The 17,608-nt window shown below is 51.3% G+C and overlaps 7 protein-coding genes across 7 annotated transcripts; 6 read left to right on the forward strand and 1 right to left on the reverse strand.

The window, feature by feature from the left end:
* Positions 1–2,954: 2,954 nt before the first annotated feature.
* Positions 2,955–4,655, forward strand: GCG54_00003018 (Vitamin H transporter; the record flags this gene model as incomplete). The annotated part of the gene is made up of 3 exons (XM_045403097.1): positions 2,955–3,311; positions 3,367–3,425; positions 3,482–4,655. Coding segments are annotated over 3 exons (1,590 nt in total), but the record flags the coding sequence as incomplete, so codon positions are not given.
* Positions 4,656–5,848: 1,193 nt separating this feature from the next.
* Positions 5,849–7,342, forward strand: GCG54_00003019 (Endochitinase 1; the record flags this gene model as incomplete). The annotated part of the gene is made up of 2 exons (XM_045403098.1): positions 5,849–6,201; positions 6,262–7,342. 2 exons carry the CDS (start codon positions 5,849–5,851, stop codon positions 7,340–7,342), a joined length of 1,434 nt encoding a protein of 477 aa, XP_045270001.1.
* Positions 7,343–7,487: 145 nt separating this feature from the next.
* GCG54_00003020 (Short chain dehydrogenase sirS) lies at positions 7,488–8,781 on the reverse strand (the record flags this gene model as incomplete). Its single annotated transcript, XM_045403099.1, has 3 exons — positions 7,488–8,252; positions 8,301–8,431; positions 8,487–8,781. 3 exons carry the CDS (start codon positions 8,779–8,781, stop codon positions 7,488–7,490), a joined length of 1,191 nt encoding a protein of 396 aa, XP_045270002.1.
* A 1,163-nt stretch (positions 8,782–9,944) lies between these two features.
* On the forward strand, positions 9,945–10,840 carry GCG54_00003021 (Efflux pump DEP3; the record flags this gene model as incomplete). Its single annotated transcript, XM_045403100.1, has 3 exons — positions 9,945–10,106; positions 10,187–10,579; positions 10,625–10,840. 3 exons carry the CDS (start codon positions 9,945–9,947, stop codon positions 10,838–10,840), a joined length of 771 nt encoding a protein of 256 aa, XP_045270003.1.
* Positions 10,841–11,622: 782 nt separating this feature from the next.
* On the forward strand, positions 11,623–14,558 carry GCG54_00003022 (Oligopeptide transporter 5; the record flags this gene model as incomplete). The annotated part of the gene is made up of 11 exons (XM_045403101.1): positions 11,623–11,932; positions 12,000–12,033; positions 12,103–12,141; positions 12,209–12,436; positions 12,487–12,593; positions 12,651–13,281; positions 13,330–13,522; positions 13,570–13,911; positions 13,962–14,056; positions 14,108–14,447; positions 14,499–14,558. The coding sequence occupies 11 exons, from the start codon at positions 11,623–11,625 to the stop codon at positions 14,556–14,558; spliced, it is 2,379 nt and encodes a 792-aa protein (XP_045270004.1).
* Positions 14,559–15,222: 664 nt separating this feature from the next.
* Positions 15,223–15,761, forward strand: GCG54_00003023 (uncharacterized protein; the record flags this gene model as incomplete). The annotated part of the gene is made up of 2 exons (XM_045403102.1): positions 15,223–15,254; positions 15,371–15,761. The coding sequence occupies 2 exons, from the start codon at positions 15,223–15,225 to the stop codon at positions 15,759–15,761; spliced, it is 423 nt and encodes a 140-aa protein (XP_045270005.1).
* A 1,096-nt stretch (positions 15,762–16,857) lies between these two features.
* Positions 16,858–17,448, forward strand: GCG54_00003024 (uncharacterized protein; the record flags this gene model as incomplete). The annotated part of the gene is made up of 3 exons (XM_045403103.1): positions 16,858–17,087; positions 17,161–17,276; positions 17,360–17,448. The coding sequence occupies 3 exons, from the start codon at positions 16,858–16,860 to the stop codon at positions 17,446–17,448; spliced, it is 435 nt and encodes a 144-aa protein (XP_045270006.1).
* Positions 17,449–17,608: the final 160 nt, after the last annotated feature.

Consider the following 17,608-nt stretch of genomic DNA (forward strand, 5'->3'; position numbering starts at 1 on the left):
GCTGCTGGCGTAGACCGGTCATGCTTTAGCTTTCCTGATCAATATCAAGACGACGCCACGTTGACCCGTACACAGCCCTTTCCGGTCGGTCCCTTTACGGTCGGGGGATGCATGCAAAGGGCTTGCAAGCGCCAGCCCGTCTATGCTCGTGAGGGTGGTGTTTCATGACAGCCGCCTTCCTGACATCCTATTCCACTGTGCTTGCTTTGAAGCTGGAAAGGCGGACAGTTGCTGCTTGATGAAGCTGGAATCAATACGGTATGATAGGTGATAGCGACGATGCATCTACTGACTGCTGTGGTTAGTTTTGACAAGTGGCCGGAGGATGCAAACAAATGCTCACATGATGACGTCTGCATGAATAGCCTTGACTCTTTGTGTCTTGAACCAGACTCGGAATCAGTCCCCCTCCGTCTTCGTCTTCTCGGCAGCTGTAATCCCCCCAACAGCCCCTGCTATGATTCCGCCGACAATGAGAATTGACATGGCAAGAACGAAGATCCAATATCTTCGCCACCATGTCCGCCAGTTCCGCCGCGGTTTCATCTCTGTTGAAATAGGAATAGCCACATTTATTGTAGAAGGCCGGTTCTCGGAATGGTTCGGTTTCACCTCGAGCATCGAGTGTTGCTGTCTGTTCCCGCTCTCGAGTGACGAGTAGTCCACATCGTCAGGTCGGTTTCTCGATGGCATTTTGAGTAGAGTCGATGATGGACGATGATTCCTGGAACAAAAAACGACGTCTTGGCGGTTTGATTCATCGGTCTGGCAGCACGACAACGGTGTATGACGGAGACAAGTTCGAGATTAAGAGCACAGGGTGCCACGTGTGGGCGAGGGAGAGATATTTGAATGCACGCGTGGCGTCTGGCCGCCCCGTTGCACAACACGTGCGCTACTGCGTGTCTACCCTGTCAGTTCGTGTGTCCCCGAGACAGTTTCAAAGATTCCAACCACAAGTCAAGGGATGTGAGAGACATCGTCCCACTCGAAAGGTGCCCAAGTCAGGCTGTCGGGGCTTCATTGGCGGTGGCAGTGTTGATGATTGCACGGACTACGAAAAAGAAATGCAGGCCGGGTGTGATTCGCTGTGTTGCGTCAATCATTGAGACTAGCGCGTGGTGGTCTTGGAGCAGTGCCTTGGTTCCGGGGAGCCGGGCTGGCGGGTATCATAGCATCTAGCTATCTTTCTTTTTGAGCCGGGTTTTCCGGATGTTGTCCATAGATTTGAGGAATGTGGACGAGTCTCTCCCTCCGACAATCTGAGAGTTGTCAGTGCTGCGGTACGGTTCACGACAGGCAAACAGTCTTAATTCGGGTTTTCCGAGCCAGCTCTCGTGAAGCACCCCTGTCTTCAGCTCATGCAACTACCAGTTCATGTCTTAGTTACAAGCCACTGATTCTGCTCCCACGCGTGGTTCTCGCTCAGCGTTCCCTGTAAAAGCAAACATGAGCAGCTTTCGTGCGCCAAAGTTGTATTACACTGGAACAACTCTATGACCCCTTTTCGAATTCTGTGGAGATGCCCACGGTGAACATTCCTCAGGAGAAGCATCTTATCATAGTGGCGTATGAAGGCTGTCACAATTACTCGAAACTTCATTCCCAATATGTGCGTATTTATCGACGACACGTTACAGGTCAGAAAACAGCTCATGTGTGATATTGGGAAGTGGCTGCTCGGCCATTGTACAGGCGTCAGGACTTGGCATCTTTCATGCCTAGCAGCCTTGTTGGTGCCTATGGCACTAGCCATGACATCTAAATATTGAGACACGACCCTCACAGCCTCGGATCTTCTTTTGATAGCACGGTAGAAACCTATGTTACTAGCCTCTTCCATCGCAGCAGTGACAAGTGCCCGATTCCCCCGATTCTTCATACTGTTCCACGAATTGTCTTGTCTTCATCATCTCAGAATCCAAGTCCATGACAGATTGAAAACATGCCATGCGGTCTACTTAAAGAGACTATTCAATAGTGGTCATAACGCAACGGCTCTCATTTTATATCGACCCAACAGGTTTTTCCCTGAGCTTTCGAGGCTCCGTAGAGACTCTTGCCCTTGTCGATCCTATCGTGACTCCGCAGACGGTCTTGGCGAGCGACTAAGCAGCTCCCAATTATTATCCAACAAAAACCAAAGACAGAGCGAACAGTGACAAACGCTCATGCATAATATAGCGGTCTTCTTCTTTTTGACTCATATCCAAAGATGTAATATCAGCGTCACAAGCGGCTTACAATGTCTTCTGACAGCGGACGCGATCCGACATCGCCAATGCAGCAACCTGAGTGACTGATAACGTCCTCCTGGCTGTGTCTCATCGCATTGTCGCCGACAACCCGACAAAAATTCCCTCATGCGGGCAGTAGCCAGCTATCCCGCAGCACTGAAGGAACGGTTCACAGATGTCGCAGTCTGGGCCCTCAGTCACGCAATCGCCTGCGGCAGGGCTTATTTGGACCCAAATCCAACGCCGCTCCAGTTTTCCTGATCCCCGATTTTCCCCGCCACCCGGGGCCTCGCCCGCAACCCACCGGCGCGGAACCCTGGCGCCGGATATGATTGGAGGTCGAACCCACCGACGGACGGGAATTGACCTGAAATCGCAGAGAACGGAAAGCTTGGTGGGGTTTGCCCAGACTTTGGCGTCCTTGGAAAACAAGTAGAATGGGACGTGGGCGCGGGATGGTGCTGCAAATCTTTAGATCGCGACATTGTAATATCGCTTCATGCAGAAGGGTTTTCTTTCGGTCGCCAGCTTACATGAATCGCATGCTGTTACGTTTGCTAATACAACGCAACCTTGCTGGACGCGTATATAACCTTAAAGTCCTCAGCCCACCCAGGCCCTTACTCTTTGTGATGTTATCGCGACCATCTCTCCCGTCGATCCTCCCCCGCTTTCTTAGCTCCGCACGCTTCGTTGACAATTTATCGTCACGAATAGGCAAAGGCGGCCACCATGGGCGAGTTAAGAACGGTGACAACGGCCCAGCCGTCAACGGATAATCCCATCAACTATGGACCGCCCGAAGAGGGTATCTTCAAGCACATTTCCAAGGTTATACCGTACTTCCGGAACGCGCGCAATGTGCTCGTCTTCAAGTTGGATGTGATGCTGCTGGCATGGATGTTCCTTGCAGGCATCATGAAGGAGATGGACCAGTCAGCGACGACGCAGGCATACGTTTCGGGCATGAGAGAGTCTCTGAGCCTCTATGGAAACGAACTGGTCGAATTCAACACGTATTTCTCCATCGGATACGCCCTAGGCCTCGTGCCTGGCCAATTGATTCAGACGAGGGTATGCAACCGGCGTCAGGCTATCTTCAATCGGGGCTTTTCTAACATCAAGACAGTTCCGACCGTCCATGTTTCTCCCATTCTGTGAGATGAGTTGGGGACTGCTGGTGCTCTTGTAAGTACTCTCTGCGACTCTTTACCCGTGAGCCCAAACTCACAAATGGCATGCAGCACATATAAGGCACCCAACGCTCAAACCATTTTCGGTCTTCGCTTCTTCCTCGGCCTGTTCTCCTCTGCCTTCTGGCCCAGTGTCGTTGCTCTCATCTTCAACTGGTATACCCCCGCCGAGCTCGCCGTTCGCGTGGCCTGTTTCACAGTCTGCGACGTCGCCGGCGCTATGTTCCTCGGTGCACTCCAAGCCGCGTTGTACCGCGACATGAATGGCGTCCACGGTCTCGCCGGCTGGCAGTGGCTTTTCATCATCTCCGGCGCCGTCACGGTCGGTCAAGGCCTCCTAGCCTTCGTCACCGTCCCGGATTCTCCCGCCAACACTCGCGCCCTTTACCTGACAGAGAATGAGAAGCGCCTTGCACGAGAGCGCATGGGCAACTCCGGCGTCAACACCTCCAAGAGGATCCCCGCATCCGTTCTCAAGTCGAAGCTGCGCAAGCTCATCGTCCACCCGATCACTTATTTCTACCTATTCTCGTTCGCCTTTGGAGCTTGGGCCCATCGTGCCAATTCGTATTTCGTCTTGTACCTCGAGAGCATCAAGGACGCCGCCGGCAATCGGGTATACGACACATACCAGGTCAACATCTTGCCTCTTGGGGGTTACGCTCTGCAGATCGTCACAAACGTCGGGCTCAATTGGCTTTCCGACTGGAAACGTTGGCGCTGGCAAATCAGCGTCTTCTCAGCTGCCGCCCACGGCATCTGCTTGGCTGTGCTCTGCGGATGGCCCTCCGATCATAAAGTTATTCTTGCTTTCTACTTCCTGACCTACGGTACCAATGCCGGCAGCCCCTCACTCATGGCATGGATGGCAGAAATTCTCCGCAAGGAGCCGGAGGCTCGGTCCATCATTGTGGCGATGACGGTCACTATTGTTTACATCGGCCACGCCACGATCCCCTTGAGAGCTTTCCGCGTTGCCGACGCACCCAGATATCCCGTCGGATTCCCACTTACCACCGCTTTCACGGTCGCCACGATCCTGGTTCAACTCGGCATGCTGTGGTGGGACAGGCGGCATCCGGAGATGGCACAGTATGGATATGAGCCAGCCCTCAGCGCCGATGCTTCTTCAGACGGGGAGAATCCCAAGCTGGCAGATGCAGAGGCCGTTCAAGCTGGAACTGATTCGAAAGCGGCTAATACAAATGTTGCCAAGGAACTTTAGATTGGGCTTTCGGTGGCTATTTTCATAAATCCGCGGGATATATAGTCTTTCGGCCAAGACTCCATCACTTCAATATCAGTACATGCTCCTTCGAGGGAAGTTACGCCGTATGGCCCTTCGAAAAATGAAGGTGCCCTTGTTCATCCGGGCTGCAGAATACCACGCGGATGCGATATGCTTGAACTATATGCAGAAGCCAAAGTCCACTCGTCATCACTATGGCAGGATGTAGCCGGAGCCAGTTGAAATGGTTTCCTTGTGAGATCTGTCGATTGAGATGCACTAAAAACATATTTCCATGGCGCTCCGCGACAAAGCCCAAATTCGCCTTGAGAGTTCTGCATGGCCTTCGTGTGCCTTGGAAGCATGTCGATGAGATTTCGTGCATTTGAACATGCAGATGCAGACTTTCCGATGGATGGTTCTGGATCCATCATTTTGACCTCGGCAGCGGGCGCGTCAATGTTTCGCACCTTACCCCACCTTTACTTGGGATGATATGCTTGACGTTTGCCAGAGAACGATTGCCAGTGAGTCTGCGCATGTCTCCGAGGGATGCGTGACTCGTGCGCCGAACATAGTTGGAGTGTCGTCAGCCGTTGAGGGATAATGAGGTTTGTAAAACGGCGGTTTTTCTAGCGTGGCGATTACCAACCCGTCGGAACAAGGGGTAATTAGAAAACAAGCTTTGAGGGGTAAGGTCGAAATCTCCATGCTATATCGACGAAGGAAGATAATTTGAGGGGCATTTGGGACCTGTTTATTGTTCACCGAGATGCAGCGTCGCGAGCTATTTCAATTGTCCTGCGTGGAACCCAAAGACAGGTCGGAGGGCAAATGTGCAGATGAACTATCATCGCTAGGGGTCGCACTCCGACCGGTAGGTCTGAGATGCTGCACCTGTCGCATCCAGTGACAGCCCGTCGGTTCGAATGGAGGAGCGGGAGATGTGCTCTTTGGAAACTTTGATAGCTGCTACTTCCCTGTCTGTAAAGCTTAAAACGGGAGAGCTTCGCGTCCCCCCAAAGCTTGTAGAGCTTCAATTTCTTGGCTGTTGGGGAATCTACTCGCCTCCGCATGGTTGAAAACCTCTTTTAGTCCAGGTAAAGCCGCCCATTCTCTCGTTATGTTGCCGCCTTCTCGTGTGCTTCGGCGGTAACCAACATTGGCCATATTCAGATTACGCACCCATTATGAGGCTCTCCACACTTATCGCGTCACTGTTCGCAGTACAAGTGCTCGGTTTCCCTTTTGAGGCTTGCAAAGGAGACAAAGGTCGCAAGCCTGATGGTTCGCGCAGTGGTTCGCGCGGAAACAAGCCTGGAGGGGTGGGCGGCGGAGGAGGAGGCGCGGGTGGCGGAGGTGGACGAAGGAACGCCAGCCATCCCACCAACGGAAGCACTCCTATGAACGGACAGCACCGCAATGTTCTATATGTTACAAACTGGAGCATATACGGCGCTGGGTACAACCCCGATAACATTCCCATCGACAAGATCACGCATGTGCTTTATGCGTTTGCAGACATCCAGCCGAACGGAACCGTGTGAGTGACGCAGGCAGCGATTAATCGTATTGGCACATTCGGTGATGCTAATATGTCTAGGGTATCATCCGATCCATGGGCTGATACTGGAAAGTCTTTTGGCAAAGACAAGGTGTCAGAGCCCGGCAACAATGCCTATGGTTTAGTGAAGCAGCTATACATGAAAAAAATGGCCAACAGGCAATTGAAGGTCATCATGTCAATCGGCGGATACAACTGGTCTCCAAAGTTTGCCCCTGTCATTGCAAATGAGAAGCTGAGGGCCAACTTTGTCGCCTCCTCTGTCAAGATGGTTGCCGACTTCGGCTTGGACGGGTTGGATGTTGACTATGAATATCCGAACACCACCGAGACGAGTGCGAATACAGTCAAGCTGTTGTCCGAGCTTCGAACAGGCCTCGATCAGTACTCGGCCAAATATGCCAACGGCTATCATTTTACGCTGGGATTCGCCGCGCCGGCTGGGCCTCAGAACTACGCCAAGCTGGACTTCAAAGGCATGGACAAGTCCCTCGACTTCTGGTCCCTGATGGCCTTCGATTTTGCCGGGTCGTGGGAGAACACTACTGGCCATCAGTCGAATGTCTTCACAAGCAAAAAGAAGCCCTTGAGCACCAGAGCCAGCATTGATAAGGCCGTGAAGGATTACACGAAGGCTGGCATCCCTGCTCGGAAGATCAACCTCGGCATGCCGCTTTATGGCCGTGCTTTCAGTAACACCAAGGGCATGGGACAATCGTACCGCGGCCTGCCAAACGGAACCTTAGCCCAGGCCGGTATCTTTGTCTACAAGGATCTCCCTCGCCCCGGATCTAGGGTTGTCTGGGACAACGTGGTCAAGGCAACCTACTCTTATGATAATCGCACGCAGCAATTGGTCTCGTATGATGATCTGAAGAGTGCCCTGTACAAGCAGGAGTACATCAAGAAAAAGAAGCTTGGAGGTGCCATGTTTTGGGAAGCATCTGGGGACAAAATGGGAGATGAGAGCATCGTCCGCAATATGGCAGATTGGATGGGCAAGCTTGATCGCTCGAAGAACCTGATCTCTTATCCGGTTTCAAAGTACGACAACATTCGCAATAACATGAAGGGACGCAACACTACTTCCAACACCGCTAAGCCAACCGGGCCCAAGTAAGCGACTACACAATCGTTGCAACGCAAAAATGGTGGCAGCCCATATTGAAGTCGTGTGATGAGCAAGCAGTCAAGCCATATGGAAGGAGGGATCTGACCCGTTCGCTAATCAGGAAACAAATAACTTCACTTCTTTGTAAATACTATTACATGATAATACCAGCTTCTCTGAATTTATCAAACGCCTCTAGCCATCCTTCGGTCGGATCTCTCTCGTCCGAAAATCCCACAGAACGGAGCCGCTCCAAGCTGAGCTGTCGGTCAAAGGACAGCCAGTATCCCACGCTGTCAAGTTGAGACGCTCCGGCACCCACGCCCGAAGAAGAGGCTTTCGGGAAGCCCTTCTCCGCGAAGACATGTTTGTGCTTTTTTATGTATTCGCCGGGCTTCAGAGCCTGATCATCCCCGACTGGGTCCACGCCCTTCAGCCCAAACCACTTGGCGAGCGCGGGCCATATCTGTCGAAATTTGGTCGGCTTCTCACTGTCGGCCATGTTGATGATCTTTCCGCCACATTTGTCCGGATTCAGCGAAGCATGAACAGCGATGCGGCCCAGTGTGCGAGAGGACACCGGAGTGAAGAGGCTGTTGTAGCCTGCTTCGTTGCCAGGAAACGGGACCTCTACCAAAGGCTCTGTTGTGCCATCAACGCCGTGATTGTGAGCATACAGTGAGAGGTACTGAGCCCAGTGCAAAGCAAGAGACCACCCGGATCCATTTGGAGTGAAACCCACAACCGCATCCGGGCACACTTCTGTCCACGTCCAGCTCTTGCCCTCGCTAGCTTTGCCTAGAAGCTGCCTGTACCAGGGATAGGCGACCGTCTTGGCATAGTCCTCAGGAAGGCTGTCCGCCATTGACTCCTTCAGCGGAGCTTGGAACGTTCCTCCGGGGACGTATATGCCATAGCCCTAGAACGGTCAGTTTCTAAATCCTATTGTTGGGCAGTTTCCACGCACTCTTGTTCCGCCAGGGTAGATGAAGGACTTTAGCCCAGGCGACAGAGACGTGATGGCGTCAACCACACGCTGCATCATTTTGCAATTGGTCTGGCACTCCAGAATATGATCGTCGTTAACCTCCTTGAACACTGTAATTCTGTCAGGAATACCGATTTCGTCCACCGCAACGGAAAGCTGTCTTACCAAAGTAAAAGACATGGGTGACGTCAGCTATCCCATGGACTTTCTCCTTCAGTTGTCTGGATAAGTCTTCGGCAGTGCCGTTCATCAAGTTTACCCCGGAGACTATCTCCAACCTGGGCTGGGTCGCAGATTCCGGTGGCCAGTAGAACTCTGACTTGGGCAGCGGGCGATTAATCACTGCAGTGATCTTATCGAATGATCCCTCAGCGGGGTAGTTGGAGAGCAGCTGTTCCACGGTTGACCAGCCGACTAGGCCAGCTGCGCCGAAGACTATTGCATGGTTGAGGTTCGACATGATGCAAATTGTTCAAAAAGCTTTGTTTGAACACTTCAATTTTTGCTGCAGGTCCGGGCTCTCGAAAGACTGGTTTGTTGGAGGTTATTTAGATCATGGTCAATAAATGAAAGAGGTTGAAGAAGCTTGACTAGTGCTCTAGAACGAAACGAGCTTAGGGGCTCCCTTAAGTGCCTATGAACTAATTTGATGCGCTAGTGGCGCTGAGCCATTATGAATCATAGCTCGTCATCCGGCTTCTCGAACACAAAAAAGTACGAATGTCCCCCATTGCTATTGCGCGTAGCTCATGTCAATCCTTGAGCGGTAGCAATTGCATCCACGTCTGGGCGGTTTTAACGGAGCCTGCTGTACCTCCGTTAAATTCATCTGTAAGATTCATGTCTCCAAAGATACTACCTCGGTCCTCCGCAGGGGTAACCGAACCAGAGTTTGGTGAGCTTTACGAACTCGACCAACCTATCATATTCTTGTATTGAAACAAATGCTATCGAATCTTTGGTAGTCTTTACAAGCTTTACCGGCAGAGCAGACACTTTCAGTACTCCTCTTGGGGTGTGCAGATGTCCTTTCAATGCACAATCTTTCTTCCCTTCTAACTTTTTCTTCGCAGTTTGCCGCCTGGAGGCGCACCTTGTTGACTGCCGTATGACTCTCACGGGGAAATATTCGAGGGCCAGGATGGCTCACAGAGAAACACTCTGAGAGCTCAGTCTACTACATGTCAGCCCTCGCCAGCTGTCACCAGGCTCACTGGCAGGGCTAGGGATTCAACACGCGTCTCACTGATCGGCCCTGAACATTCCTTAATCACAAAGATCACATCTACGGAACTAAGGACACCGACGAAAGATCAAAGTAATGGTGACCGAAACACAACCCAAGGAAGAACACACGGCCAATCGGCAACCTCCCTCGGTGGGAGACGGACTGGCGCCGGGTGTAGTGGCCAATGATATAGTTTCCTCGGTCGCAACGGAGTGGGTCTTCCGACCGCCGTGTCCATCCCGCGTCCGCTCCGGCTACCAGTATTGCAAGCCCGCAACAATACTCCATCTTCTTTTCCAAAATAATTTCGCCTCACTTCTTTCTCAGAATTTTCACAAACAACAACTTGTCCGAGAGTTATAACAGGATTGCGCATCCTGGTGGTTTTGTCTAATATGCTGTCCGGATCTTCCGATCCGACCGGGTCACCTCTCGAGAAAGATACAAACGCCGCGAATCCCGGTACTGAGAATGTCTTTAGCTCTCCCAACAACTCCAGAAACACCGGTGGCGTACTCTTAACCAACGCTAGCACTCGAGTAATTCATGGCTGGAAGGTAAGTAGTCTTCAAGGTGCATCCGTCTCGGATAACATCAACAAAAAACACCTGCTAACAATTATCGTTTCTCCATCCAGTGGGGTTTTGCCTACGCCGCTATGCTTTCCACCACTCTTTTGTTTGCACTTGACAACACCATCGTGGCAAACATCCAGCCCGCTATCATCAACGACTTCGGCCACCTCGAGTTGCTTACATGGATCGGGACAGGCTTCGCGCTAGGCACAATGTTCATCTTGCTCTGGGGTAAGGTCTACGGTGTATTCAATATCAAATGGGTCTACATCCTTAACATTCTCATGTTCGAGGCTGGTTGTGCCCTTTGCGGTGCTGCTCCCAACATCGAGACCCTCATCATTGGTCGTGTCATCGCTGGTGTTGGCGGGTCTGGCATGTGCTCGGGCACCTTAATTTACGTTTCCATTCTGTCCCACGACCAAGAGAAGCTCGCTTACCTTGCCGGTAGCACTGTAACTCGGGTTACCTCTTTGCTGACTCTGTAATTGAACGTTCAGGTCGGCGGCGCATTCGCAGCTAGCAGTGCTACTTGGAGATGGGTATATTGTTTTCGCCACTTCCCCACAGTCACTAACTCAACCGAGGGATTCTACGTCAATCTTCCTATCGGCGCGGTATTTGCGCCGGCCTACTTCTTGCTTTTCCCAAGCGTTGACCCTCACCCTACCAAGAATTCCGAGAGACCCTGCGTATCTCCAAACCAAGGACTCTGAGGGCTTTCCGGGTGTCCCTAATTCCCGCGACAAGCGAGTTCAGCGTGTCATTTGTCCTAAGGGAAAGAAAGCACCTCCTGGATGTAAATAGGCATACGCACAATTCTGATTGAACGATGATGCGCCTTGGCCTGTTCTAGTGCTGAACACTGATGCCCCTATTAAACTTCTTCCCCTTGAGTGCTTTCCCTTATTGAGTCTCCTGAAAGTTATTTGGCTCTGCTTTCTTTGAGGTCTCTTCTTCTGTGGTTTTACCAGCGAATAATGCGTCGTTAAGGGTAGCGTTTCTGCCCGTAGTGTTTTCCGCTCTACTATTGATAAATACAACCCCACGTCGTTCCGTACTGTCGGGACTGTGGGTCAAGAAAAAAATGGCGATTGACTTGGCCAGTCTGGCGCCATTTGAGACCGCACCCAAATTTTCGTCTTCTCCAAAAATTAAACCCGAAAACTCGGCTTCAGAGTCGGAGTCGACCCGACGTCAATTATCTAGGCCTCCACTCTTAGGTCCAGACTCCGCAGAAACGCACACAAACATGCCACCAATTGGTCAATCCTCCGCCGTAAGAGGCTTGGCTGCACTTAAGGTCGTGGGTCCGGGACAAAAGCAACCGGTTCGAACAGGGATTTGGTCGTTGACGTGATAAGCAGTTCGCGGACCGATACGACACTGCAATGGTAGATAAACGTGGGTGGGGGATGAGGTTGCCGGTGGGAGACCATGGATTTCAACGACGTTTTCTCTCGATCAGCGTTTTACTAGAGAAAGTCGCGGGAGAAGCATGGCGGGTTCAAAGGCGACGACTGTCGTCTCCACTGACGCTGCGGCGAGCGATGATGTCCTAGCAACCTCGCTCTCCAGCAAGGCACGAAACCCGACAACACCGGCGACGACAGCGCTACAGGACGACAGCAAATCTGATGATGGTCTGAATGTCAAAGACCCCGAACGAAGCGAGGCAGACGACGAGAGACAGCTCGTGAATGGTGGCGTTGTAATCCGAGACGGCAATGATGTTGCAAGATACGTTGTGTCAACGCAAGATGACGGCGATCGGGCCTGCACCTTTCGATCTTTCATCATTGGATCCGGTGAGGCTCACTCATTATACGAGTCTAAGCATGACGATGTGAGATTGAACAAGCTAACGCCAAAAAGGCCTCACCGCTCTCGCAGCCTGTATCAACCAGATGTGCGTCCAATCCCGGACTCCATGTCAACAAACTGTCCAGTCCGACGGATGCTGACCGGCCTTTCGCAGCTACTTCTACAAACCCGTTGATGTTTCGTTCGCTTCGGTGTGAGTGTTTCGTGCGGACGTTATACCCAGAAGTGTTGTAGTCTTGATCTAACAGTTGAATTTACAGCTTCTTATGTCTAATGGCGTATGTGATCGGCGTAGCATGGTCCGTTGCTCTGCCTCGCCGACACCACGTTGAGAAGTTCCTCCCGTCTCAGGCGAGATGGCTCGGACCAGTTGTTCACTTCATCAACCCTGGCCATTTCGGATTGAAGGAGCACGCGGTGGCTTCAATTCTTTCCACGTCGAGCGGAAACGGTGCTGCAATCGTGCAGGTGTTCGGTGCAGAGCGGCTGTGAGTAAAGTGCGATAGCCGCTGATTCTTCCTGGGCTAACAGATGGTAGATTCTACAATCGAAGCACCGATGCAGCCACCGCTATTCTGACTGTCTTCTCAGCCTCCATCTTCGGATACGGCCTTGTAGGACTCTTGCGCTCGATTCTTGTTCATCGTAAGTCCTTTATTGATCCTGAATAAGTGATCAATCTGGCAATCTAACGCACTACAGCGAGCGAGATGGTTTGGTGGCAATGCCTGCCAATGATTTCCATCTACCAGACACTTCACCGCGATCCCAAGGGCAACAATCGTGAACGCCTCCGCATGTTCGGCTTCACTTCCATTGGCATGTTTATCTGGGAACCGATCGCATCGTACATCTGGCCATGGCTGAACGGCATCTCTATCCCGTGTCTTGCATCGATGAACGCAGCCCCTCCAACCCGAAAGATCTTGATGACCATCTTCGGTGGCATTTCTTCCAACGAGGGACAAGGCATTCTCAACTTTTCCCTCGACTGGCAGTACATCACTTCTCGTTATATGTCGCTTCCGCTGCTGCAGCAAGCCAACTCTTGGGTGGGAATCGTTTTGTCATACATCATGTGCTTTTCGCTCTATTACGGCGGCGCATGGGGTGCAAAGAAGTTTCCGTTCATGTCGACAGCCATGTTTGACGCGAAAACTGGCAAGGTATACAACCAGACTGCTGTCTTTGGCCAGAACGCCATCCTGGATACCGAGGCACTTGAAATACACGGCCTTCCGCGGCTCACTGCGTCGAACGTCTGGGCAAACATGGCGGCGATGGCTGCCATTGGAGCCTTGATCACTCACATCTCACTTTTCTACGGCCCTCTGTGAGTTTGTTGGCCCCGAGTCTTATCTCCGTTAACTGACTTCTGAAGAATCAAGAGATCTTTGATACAAGCTTGGAAGAAGACCGAAACAGACCCTCACTACAAGATCATGCAGGAGAACTACAAGGATGTGCCCATGTGGTGGTATCTTGCGATCCTTCTCGTTGGCTTCTTCACTGGACTTGGGGCCGTCATCAAAGGACACACAACTCTGGATGCCTGGGCTTATGTCTGCGCAATTGTAAGCTTCCCCAACGATAATTACGGACGGTTTTACTGACTTCTTAGCTTCTTGGATGCATCGTTGCGCCCTTCTCGCTTTGCTTGTATGGCCTTTTGGGTACTAGCGTGGCGACAAACAACCTATCCAAGATGCTATGCGGCGTCTTGCAACCGGGTAAACCAGTTGCAAATCTTTACTTCTCCATGTTCAGTCATGAAGTGACCGTTCTCTCTGTGTTCCTGTCTACCGATCTCAAGATGGCACAGTATCTCAAGATTCCTTGGAGAACCATGTTCCTTCTCCAGACCTGGGGAAGCCTGTTCGGAACGGCTTTGAACTACGTCATCATGGATACGATTGTCGCCAACCGACGTGAGATTCTCCTAGACCCGATCGGCAACCAAGTTGTGAGTTATTTTCTCCTACGATCCGGATTGGTTTGCTGACCCCCATGCAGTGGAGTGGACGCAAGATCCAGTCCCTCAACACAACCGCAGTCACTTGGTCTCTAGCAAAGTACGTCTACGGTTTCAACAAGGACGGATACGGTTGGTCAGTATGCCCTACGACGATTTTGCAGGAAATGAGTCTTAACATTCGCAGGATTCCTCTCTCCATCGTGATCGGGGCTGCGATTCCTGTCGCTCTCTGGCTTGTTTCGCGAAAGTACAAGACGATTTATGGCTGGGAGGTCCGGAAGCTCGTCACCCCTGTCGTATTTCACAACGCCTCCGAGACTACATCCGGCACGACCTCGGTAATCTGGTCTCAGGTCGCCACCGGCCTGTGGTCCCAGTGGTACATGCGTCTCCGACACCCTGCATGGTTCGGCAAGTACAACTATATTGTTGGCGGTGGCCTTGATGCAGGTGCAAAGGTCATGATGTTCATCCTTACCTTCGCAGTAGCTGGAGGTTCCGGAAAAGAAGTCCCCTTTCCGACGGTATGTTCTCATAAATCATGCCAACTTTGAATTATTCTGACGAGGTAATAGTGGTGGGGTAACCCTGAGTCCAGCTCAAAGCAGTATGCTGATTACTGCGGCACTGGCTGATTATTCTGATCGTGTTGTCTACGTTCAGGGCCGGCATTTTGTTAGTTTCCCCTGCAATTGACTGCTTCATAAAGGGTAAAGCGCACAAAACACACCTGCTACCAGGCCATGGAGCATTGATCGAGGTACTTCAACATTTCAATGACATATCTGCATTACATATTATTCTTTGAGCCATCCCTCTTTTGATGCGCTTTCTGAACGAAGACGAGGGGTTATGTTCATAAGAATAGATTATAATCCAATCATATCAAGCAAACATTAGTGACCCTGGGACTTGGTTGCAGCCTGCTCACAAACATCAAGGCAGCTTCGCAATGCAAGGGAGCAAGCAACACAAGGAAGCTGTCAAACAAGCACAGTGACACCAGGATATTTCAACGAGGGCATCCAAACACTGCCGTGGTCGATGAATGGCTCTTGTCGACCCATTAAGATTACTCGCTACCCCACGTGCACTTCGAGATTCTCAACTTGTGTTCTAAGGCATGCTGACAGACGAGAGAAGAGCTGCAGCCCAAGAAGGTTCAATAATACACGACTTCGGGTTTGTGTACAGGCGGAAGCCGGAATAGTCGATGTCTCTCAGTGTACTCAGGACACACATCGTTCAGTATAATAATGGAAAGAGCGGTGTCCCATCCGCAGCAACGAGATTCTCGCAATGACCCTCTCAAAGAACGCAACCCCGCAAACGTAAGTGGAGACAGTATGTAAACGATAGTTGCCTGTAGTAATCATATTTTGCATCACAATGAATTTCAACGAGTCCGGATGTTCATATTGACACTATGTCTCCATGCTGGTCACAGGCGGGATCATATATGCGCCGCTCCTCTCCTCCTGTGTCTCGATGGTTTAGAAGGGTCCCCTGAAGCTGCCTGTTCCTCTCGGATATCCTCCAAGACGCCCCGAGCTCCCGAATTCTCGTCAGACTACAACCACCGCAGCATGGAAATCATTGCGAACTTGATTGTTATCCTCGTCGCTATTCGACAAGTGCTTGCAGCCGGAGGCTTCAACAACAGCTGTTCTGAGATCCGTTACTGGGATCCAGACAGTATCTACGGCCGAAAGAACCAGGCGTCGCCATATATCGTTGCTAGATGCATGGATTCTGGCAAAAAGGATCGCTGCAGCTGGTTACCCCTGACGGTTTGCTTCGCTAATGACGATGGCGTTTTTGGCTACAGAAAGAAGTGAGTGGTCCTGACGAACCTTCCCTTCCGCCGATGCACAGTTGAAGCACTTCCCTAGAGTTTCATCTTGCAGTATGTGCTGACGCTTTCTTAAACGCAGTGGAAACTTTGCAAAAACATGTCATGACTGTCAGTATGACAAGAGGACAACCGACTTCTTCTGTCTATGTCCAGAAAAGCCCGAGGGGCAGTTTTCTTTTCCCCGGATACTACTGAGTTCGTGCTACTTCACACTTCATCCGAGCTATGCAAGACGAAACACGCTGACATGTAAATTCTCAGATGATTATATACGGAATGAGAACGGCCTAATCTGGTGCCACAATGTGTATGGTTTTGAAGTCAAATGTAACGACTTCGAGTTCATGAAGTTGCGATTTGAAAGTTTGTAGATGGTCCTAGTTATCTATGAGTTTGATGCAGAACACCCGCAGGACAGCTCCGGGAATTATTGAATGCAATTATTTTGTGCGAAATAGTTGTATCCTTCTGTGTACAGCGGCGTCGGAGCAGCACGCAGCATCGAATGCTTTCCTTTCTGTCGGAGTCAACACCAACTCCACCCCAGCCCCTCTTGCGCCTCCCCAGTTCAGATCCCTCAGATCCCATGTTCTGTGATTGCGCCTGACAAAATGAAAAGACCTCTGCGCGCAGGTGTGAGCACAAACTTCAATGCCGATCATATCAGACCGGCGGGCACAGCTGACGCAGGCTCATGTGTCAGTTGAATGGAGGCAATTCCGTCGCTCGTACTACCTAATTTCAACGTATTTGGTCTTGCGATGCTGTTTGCGGCGTTGCAATGCGCTGATCTAGTATTCTGCAATGTTTGTGTCTTGCCAGCTTTCACATCCGAGCTTCGGCCATAATGCCATGGCATGTCTTTGTCGGTCGATTAGTTTGCTCAACAAACCCCAAGCCAACCCTGCCCTTGAGAAAACCACACCTCGCCACACTTCGAGAAACACATACCTCGATTTCAACCGTTGATGGCGTTCTTGGCCTGCATACTCTGAAGTACAAAAGCCGCCTCCGAACTCGACTCTCTCTCCCTCCCCAGACCTCGTCGTCACACACTGCCAGCATCCAGTTCAGCCACCATGAAGCTCTCCATCCTTTCTCCCGCCCTCCTCGCAGCGGGAGCCCTCGTTTCCCTCAAAGATCATTGCCAGTTCATCCGCCACATCCACACTGGTAACAGCGAACACCCGACAATCGAGTACAACTGCCCGTCTCCGAACCCCGTTGCGTGGCCGTACAGGGCTTGCTGGTACGTCGACCTTGGAAAATGCTTCATCAACGACATGGGCCAAATCCGCGCCCAGAAGGAGTAAGTCCCCTTCTCCAGTTCCCTTTTTCCTTTTTATCGGACCCGCTTACTGACGTAACATTTTGTGATACAGCGGCGCGTTCAGCAGAAGCTGCAGGGGCTGCACATTCAACCCATCCACCGAGATAATGCGATGCCGGTGCGACATTGGAAGCGCTGGAACTTGGAGGTACTCCGAGGTCAATATCAGTAAGCTACCGCACATCTTCCTTTCATCCTCTTCTCGTTTCACCTGGCCCTGTTTTCGTAGACAGTCAGTATACTGACGGCAGCCCTAGATGCGGCACTTGAATACGTTTCCACTGAAGGTGTGGGTTGCTACGGGGAGTTCTTTCAGACTGGGTGCCAAAACAGCACCTAATATTAGCTGCTTGAATCGCAGCTTGAGGAGATATGTCTGATAATTGATGTTGCCATTTCACACCGGTCGAACAACCGTGAGACCGACAGACCACATTCCTGCAGAGACTAGATTCGACGTAAGGGTAGCGGAAATGATGGGCATTGGATAGTTGCAGTAC

Source organism: Colletotrichum gloeosporioides (genome assembly GCF_011800055.1).
Source record: "Colletotrichum gloeosporioides strain Lc1 chromosome Unknown consensus_9, whole genome shotgun sequence".
Lineage (NCBI taxonomy): Eukaryota > Fungi > Ascomycota > Sordariomycetes > Glomerellales > Glomerellaceae > Colletotrichum > Colletotrichum gloeosporioides.